Here is a 7,776-nt window from a genome sequence, read left to right as displayed (position 1 = left end):
CCCCCCAACGGGAGTGTGAGGCAAAGCCCCTGCAAGGACACCTGCCCCTCACAGGAGCCTCTGGCCGCAACTTCAGGCCCCGTGAGCTTGCAGAGGGGGCGCAGTGGCTGCTTCCATCCCACCTGACTCTCCGTTCTGTGCACCCTGGGACAAAGCACAGCCTCAGGCATAGCTGCTCTGTCCACACGGCTCGGGGGAGAAAGCACATGCTCCCCTCATCAGAGCACTCGGCAACACGACCATTCCAGTGATAACCGTGCGGTGACCTTATGAGGTCACAGAATGAGACTGGCCTGGATGACCTTGGAAACACACACACAGCCGTGTGTCAGTGCTGGGCCAGAGCGCACGGCACTCAGTGGCCAGAACGTCCTGGCTCCCTGGCTAACCAGCGGTGTGATCTTAGCCAAGTCTCTTTAGCTCTTGTACCTCAGTTTCTTCACCTGTAAAATCAGATAATAATAGTGGCAATTTCATTGGATTTTTGTAAGGTTTAAATGTAAAGTCTTGGCACTCTGTCCAGCATAGAGTAAGTGCTAAATAACAATAATAAAATTATTAAAATGTGTTTTAGTGAAATAATGAATGAAATTTATTTATATTCATATTTATTAATGAAATAAATAAATGACATTTATTATGAAATAAATAAATGAATAAAACCTTCACATGCTGTTCATATATTTAATGTACATTTAAATAATGCTGGTATTTGATATTACTGCCCTATATGAAGGCAAGTTCAAACATACTTTATTTGAAGAAGAATATTTCTTCAAATATTCAAATATATTCAAATATAGATCACTGATACGGCAAAAATGGTGAAGGTGGGATGTAAATCATTTGGGGAAACTGGTCTGTATTATTGTATAAGACAGTATCATCATCTATTTTTCTCATAAATATTTGAGGTTTCAAAAAGGTATAGAGACTCATATGTCGAAAATCCACATGCCAATTCCTAAACTGAGAAATAAAATACTGAGATGTAATTGAATCTCCCTGCAAATGCCTCATCTCCAGCTGTATTTGTGGTTCACTGACTGGGGAAGGAATGTTTATGAACTACCAGATGTATGGCTGTCTAGAATTTTTCTTTTCTCCACTTGGTCTCAAGTAAGCGTCGGGGTGTAGTCTCTCCTGCGTGGGGTGTGTGGAGGGCAGGGGGCTGAGCTCCGAGCTGCTGGGCATCACTTACCGACCCCAGTGAGGTAGAGCAGGGCTTCAGCCGGGGTGGGCGCAGGTCCATGGTATGAAATCTGAACCTGCAGAACAGAAGCGAGCCGTGAATGGCGTCCTTAGCCATTCAACACGCTCCACGCGGCCTGCTGCATGCCAGCTCAGAGTGGGGTGCCAAGGAGACAGGGACGGGGCCCCCAGCCCATGGGGAACACCCCAGCGCGTGGGCTGGAGGGGCAGCAACACACTCAGGTGACCGTGATGCGTAGAAGGGGGTCCTTCAGGAGCCTGGCCAGGGCCCAGTCTGCCTGCCTGGTGTCGGGGGCTCCGGGAGGGACCGCAGGAGTCCAGCAGTTGGGGGTGTGATGGGAGAGGCATGAGAGGGATGCTGGGGTGACAGCCGCAGGGAACGCTGGCCAGCAGGGGCAGGGAGGGGGCCTGAGGAAGCAGACTGGGAAAGGCTGGGCCCCAGCCCTCAGGGATCGGGGAGCAGGGGCTTTGAGCGGGCCTGGCCTCTTCAGGGCAGGTGCTGTTGAGATCAAGAGACACCAAGCCCTGTCTCCCAAGGCTCCAGGTCCAGGGAGAACCCATCCGATGGGCCCCGCCTGGCTGAGCATCAGGAACCACGCTTCCAAGCAAGAGGGCGGAGGGGAGTTCCCCAGGGCAAAACCCAAGCGATGCCCCCAGAGGAAGCGGAGCTCCCGGGGGCTACACTGAGGCATCTGGACCTGCCCTGTAGATGGCGGGCACCCAGAGAAACGCAGCTTCCGTCACCTTGCGTCTAGACCATGGCGTCCACCTCGTGACCGGTCGCCCTGCCTAGATCTAATCGACGCACCCACTGCAGCCAGTGGCTCTTTCTAATGTACATTTACGGTCTCGCTGCTCCTGCATGAAAGGTTCCCGTTGGCTTCCTGTTTCCCCAGGAGAAAGAGGTCCCGGATGCCAACCCTCTGACACCGGCTCCCTCTCTCCCTGCTCCTTTCTTTCCATACAAGCCTTTTTCAGCTTCCCCGACACACATCTCACCCTCTCTTATCCAGAGTGAGCACTCGGGCCACACCCTCTGTGCTGAGCTCTAGCTCCTCTTTACCCCTCTCAAATAGGTCGTGCAGACCACCCTTCAGCTTGCCGCTTCTTCCAGGAAGCTTTCCCTGAGTATTCACTCGCTGACCAGCTTTGATGCCCAAGGTCTGTTCCTACAACAGGAAATAACTCTCTGCCCCCTCGGAGAGACTGCTTGGCCTCCCCTGCTGGGAACAAGTGGTTATTGGCCCAGATCTGTGTGTGAGACCCTCTGGAGGGCCCTGATTATCTATCTATAGTCAATGTGAGTACAGCGGGTTAAACGGTGATTCCCCAAAAGATATGTCCACATCCTAATCCCTGGATCCTGTGAATGTGACCCCATTTGGGGGAAAAAAAATGTTTGCGGATGTAATTAAGGACCTTGTGATCATCCTGGGTTATCCAGACAGGCCTTAAGTCCAGTGACAAGTGTCCTGCTAAGAAGGAGGCCGAGAGAGACTGAGGAGGAGGTACGGGCCCCGGGGCAGAGCCTGGAGCCACATGGCCATCAGTCCAGGGCTGCCGAAAGCCAGCAGCCGCTGGAAGAGGCAAAGAACTGATTCTCCTCAACGAACTGATGCCACACAACACGGTCCTGCTGACACCCTGGTTTCAGACTTCCGTCCTCCAGAAACGTGAGAGAATATGTTTCTGTTGCTTTAAAATTGTGGTCCTGTGATACAGCAGCCGAAGAAGCTAAATACAAGGGCAAAGACCAGTGTCCCGGGGCTGCCGGGCTGAGCGCTTCCCAGCCGCACCACCGTTTCCAGTCGTTTGTCTTGTCTGATGCTCTCCCACAGGCCGCAAGCGCCACGCGGGCTGCGATCTCACCTTCTTGTTCATTAGAATCTTCAGGGTCTGACAGTGCCCGGCACAGAGAAGGCGATTATTAAACATTTGCTGGGTGAATATATTTAGTCAAAACCCTGACCTCCGTAAGCCCCCGACATCATCTCAATGTGAGTATGCTACGGCTGGAACAAGCTGTCATGAGCTCTGCCGAAGACAAGGAGGCTCTGTCTTGTTAGGACCTGTCGGGACCTGCTGACCCCGGACGGGCCGAGGAACGGGCCTGTCGGGACCTGGTGGCCGCCCCGCCTCCCAGCCCCGTGCTGCCCTCACCTGCTGGTCCCCTGTGCTCTCGCTGGCCGCTCTCAGCTTCAGGCTCACGTCCAGTCCGGGCTCCAGGCGCCACTGGGACGAGCCTGTGGGACTCTTCTTGGCTGGAGGCCTGTGGGCGACCTTCACAACCACTCCTGGGGAGGCGGTGATGCTGAAGGACGTGTAGCCCTTGGGGGCAGAGCTGTGGAGGAGACAGACGGGGAGGACAGACGGACATGGTGAGGTGGGGCCCGGCCCACTGTGGCTGGCCCCAGGGCTCCTCCTTTCCCACCAGTGCGGAAACCACAAGGCAGCCACACTGACCCTGACCGGTGGTAATAAGGAGGTTTTCAGGAGGCAGCGGGCTTCCCCGGTGGCGCGGTGGTAAAGAACCTGCCTGCCAACGCAGGAGACATAAGAGACACGAGGTCGATCCCTGGGTTGGAAAGATGCCCTGGAGGAGGGCGTGGCAACCCACTCCAGTGATCCTGCCTGGAGAATCCCATGGACAGAGGAGCCTGGCGGGCTACAGTCCACGGGGTCACAGAGAGTCGGACACGGCTGAGCGACTTAGCACGCACGCACGCCCGCAGGAGACAGTGAGGAGCAGAAAGGAAATCCCCTGACCCGGAGGACTGATTCTTGAACTGGGTGTGTGTGGAGAGTGGGGTGCACACCCAGAGGTTTGCACACAGACGTGCACGCATAGGGGTGTGCACACGTGAAGAATCACACAAGCTTCTGCTTCTGGAGTGGTGGCAGCTTAGTACTCTAGCAGAACACTGGACTGTGGGTAGAGTACAGTCTTGTTTAAAAATTTATTCAATTTCTTTATTTGGCTGCTTTGGGTCTTAGTTGCGGCACTTGGCCTCAGTAGGCTCAGCACATGGGACTTTAGTTTCCAGACCAGGGATTGAACTTGCGTCCCCTGCATTGCAAGGCTGATTCTTAACCACTGGATCACCAGGGAAATTCTTTGAATGTACTCTTTGATGCGTTGCTGAGATATGGAGAGTAACGGAAGTTGTCAATAATTCCCCTTCTCTATGTGTACACACACACGTGTACACCCACAGACACACACCTCACTGTGGTTAAGAATACCAAAGACAAACAGATCTTGAAGGTTTCCAGAGAGAAGAAAAGTCTGGTCACCTATAAAGGAATAATAATTAGATTGAAAGTAGACTTCTCAACAACAGTAATGAAATCCAGAAGACAGTTAAGTAACATCTTCAAAGTATCTTGAAAAAATAACCATTAACTTTTATTTGTGTACATAAAGTTATATTTTAATAAAAATGTTTTCAGATGAAGAAGAACTGGCATTTTAATTTAAAACCAATGCATACCTTAAGAAGAAGATATCTAATGTTAGAAGCATCTGGATGCAAGGAAGAATGGTGAGCAAATAAAATGGTAAATACTTTGGTTAATCTAAAGAGTATTGTCTGTATTTTAAAAGTTTATAAAAATATCAAAATTGTGAGATTAAGAAAAAAAAAGGCAGAATGTAAATTGGGAGGGGTATTGACAGTTAAAGTATTCTGAGGTGCTTGATTGAAGAGAGGATTAAGATAGTGTTTAATTCCTGGTGGCTCAGGTGGTAAAGAATCTGCTTGCAATGTGGGAGACCCAGGTTTCACCCCTGAGTCAGGAAGAGCCCCTGGAGGAGGGCATGGCAACCCACTCTAGTACTCTTGCCTGGAGAACCCCATGGGCAGAGGAGCCTGGTGGGGTACAGGCCACAGAGCGGCAAAGGGTCGGACACGACTGAGCAACTTTCACTTTAAAGATTCTATTATTAAAATGTAAAGGTATTCTCCAAAAGAATAGAAAAATAAATAAATTTCCATACATGGAGAAAATGCAATAATTTTTCAAGAGAACAGGAAAATTTCCTTCAAAAAGGCAAGTACAGAGAAAAAGTCAACATAGAAAAAAATGGACGACTGAAAGGTAAATGGAAAAAACAAGTTTCCTCTTTCGTGAACTGGGGACGGCGCTGCCCGCCTCACGGGGGCTGACTGAGCTGCGCGTGCCGAGCGTGCTGCGAGTGTGTGTGCCAAGCGTGCCTCGAGGGTCGCCGTGACCATGTGAGCCAGCGGGGCTGAACCCGGGCTCGAGGCCTCCCCGATGGACACACTTCCCCGGCGCAGGGTGGCCTGGATGACGGCGGGCCTCTTCTCCCCTCAGTCCTCACTCTCTCAGCCCCCTGCCAGCCTCCGTGTCCCCAGGAGGCCCAGACACTCCCTGCAGTTCTGCTGCCCCCCTTCAGGAGTCAGGCGACACTCAAGGAGCACAGGTGCCCACCTGCGGTGGTGGAAGCTGGAGGCTGGCACTGCGCCCCCCTACAACGGCAACAACCCAGCCATGCCCACCACGAGCAGCTTAGACCACCCTGTTCAGCTAGAGCCTGGCAGGGGCTTGGATACAATAGGGGCTCAATTAGCATTTGTCGAAGGAAGGAATGAATGAGAGAACAACCACCGGGGCAGGTCCAGCACCGTACTAAGTACTCAACAAACATTTTCAAGTTTTTCACACTTGATCCTGCAAGCACCCTACAAAGTAGGTATAATCCCCATTTCACAGATGAAGAAACTGAGGCTCAGGCGCCCAGGGCATCTCAGCTAACCAATAGCAGGGCCAGGCCTCCGCCTCCGCCGCTCCATGCCAGAACCTGTCTCATCACACCGTGCTCTTACCCACCCACGGAGGGAGGCTTGACTGAGCAGCGCAGGGCAGCACAGCACAAGGGGAACCAGGCCGGGCCGTGAGACCCCGAGGCCAGACTCGTTCCCAGGATCCACGCCCTCTGCGACCTTAGGCAAGTCACAGACCCTCCCTGCGCTTCACGGCCTCAGGCATGAAAGGATGTGGTCCAGCTTGCCCTACTAGATTTCCTTTGCGGTGAGGCCCTGGGGAAGCCCCGCTCATCTGTGGCGATGAACCGCTGCCTCAGGTCCAGGAGAATCCCAGGGCCACTCGGCTGTTGGCTCTCCGGCTTCTGCCCGGCAGTGGCCGCAGCTTGCGCCAACCCGCTTGTGTGGCAGCAGAAGCCGTTCATCCACAGCCCCAGGGCTGCCCGCGGCCCCAGAACGTCCCCCGCTCACCTGTAGACATCCAGCTGCGTCTCGGTGCCCAGCACACACACGGCCTGGGTGGGCTGCCCTGGGGCCACGTGCACCACCGTGCCCCAGGCCATCGCTGGCTGGTGCGTCCCTGCGGCTGCAGGAGGCCCTGGGGCTGCTTCCTTTATCTGCCCAGCGCCCGGCGGAGGCCATGAGTCAGCGCCTGCGGTCTGTGGCTCAGCCCCTCCTTCTCCGCCCCTCCTCTGTCCTGGAGCTGCCCCCAGGCCCGGGACCCGATTTGGCACTGACGCCAGGACTGGTGGCAGGCCGGCTCGGTCAGCGTCCTGGCAAGAGCTGAGGGCTTCGGAAGCCTGTGAGGGGGGGTGCCGGTCTGAGGACTCATCCCCTGCCCCATCCCCCCCTGTAGCTGTGGACACCTGGGCCCATCCAGACAGGGTATCAGAGAGGAGAAGGCGAGGCTGAGGCACAGACTGGGCTACACCTTCAAAGAGGAGCCAGGAAAGACAAACACCATGTATGAACGCACGGATACGGAATCTGGAAAATGAGACTGATGAACCTGTTTTCAGGGCAGGAATAGAGACCCAGGCTTAGGGGACCGACTTGTGGACGCAGCGGGGAAGGGGCGTGGGGGACGAGTTGAGAGGGTAGGACTGACACACACACGGCCGTGTGTAAAGCAGACGGCTAGTGGAAGCCGCTGCTCGCCGCAGGGAGCTCGGCTCGGTGCCCCGCGATGGCCTGGGCGTGGGACCAGGGGCAAGCAGGAAGAGCTCCAGAGGGAGAGGGGTGTGTGTGTGGGGATGCCCTTCGCTGTACCGCAGACACTAACACAACTTTGTAAACCAATTACACTCCGATTAAAATAAACAATAAAATAAAAGGGATTTAAAATAAAAGTCTAACCAGGTTTGGGACAAGTCACCCCAGGCTGGGTCACTCCCGTGATGGCTCAGTCTCCTGGGTTTTCTCCTGGGTGTGTGGGGCATCTTTCTCTGGCCTTGGCGTGGAAAAACTCACTAAGGCAAGCCTCTGAGGTGGGTTAATTCCCTCATTTCATCCTCACAGAGGCTCTCTGAGGTCGGCACCATTATCATCCCCATTTTCCAGAGGAAGAAACTGAGTCATGAAGCGATTTCATGGCTGGAAAGTGGCGGAGCCGGGGCATGAACCAAAGGCATCCTGCTCTGGATGCTGCATTCACCGCCTGCCCGAGCAGGTGAGGGGTTGGGGGGATGGGTCCCACAGCCGATGCCCAGAGCAGGCGTGCTCGGGGATCTGGAGTCAGCAGAGTCCTCGCTGAAACATACGGATCTGCAATGGTGTCTAG

The 7,776-nt window shown here is 54.1% G+C and overlaps 1 protein-coding gene across 1 annotated transcript in view; it reads right to left on the bottom strand.

Moving 5' to 3' along the window:
* The window catches only part of PADI4 (peptidyl arginine deiminase, type IV), a 28,503-nt gene extending 21,858 nt beyond the window's left edge, over positions 1 to 6,645 (bottom strand). Inside the window, exons 1-3 of the mRNA XM_010830215.1 lie at positions 6,468 to 6,645; positions 3,373 to 3,553; positions 1,202 to 1,268 (exon numbers count right to left, since the gene is read on the bottom strand). Of these exons, the coding sequence (XP_010828517.1) occupies positions 1,202 to 1,268; positions 3,373 to 3,553; positions 6,468 to 6,559 (340 nt within the window). The 5' untranslated portion in view covers positions 6,560 to 6,645. The remainder of the gene's footprint in view (positions 1 to 1,201; positions 1,269 to 3,372; positions 3,554 to 6,467) is intronic.
* Positions 6,646 to 7,776: the final 1,131 nt, after the last annotated feature.

This window comes from Bison bison, unplaced genomic scaffold (genome assembly GCF_000754665.1).
Source record: "Bison bison bison isolate TAMUID 2011002044 unplaced genomic scaffold, Bison_UMD1.0 scf7180017864516, whole genome shotgun sequence".
Lineage (NCBI taxonomy): Eukaryota > Metazoa > Chordata > Mammalia > Artiodactyla > Bovidae > Bison > Bison bison.
The sequence above is the reverse complement of the archived record's forward strand: the minus strand, read 5'-3'. Positions and strand labels throughout refer to the sequence as shown.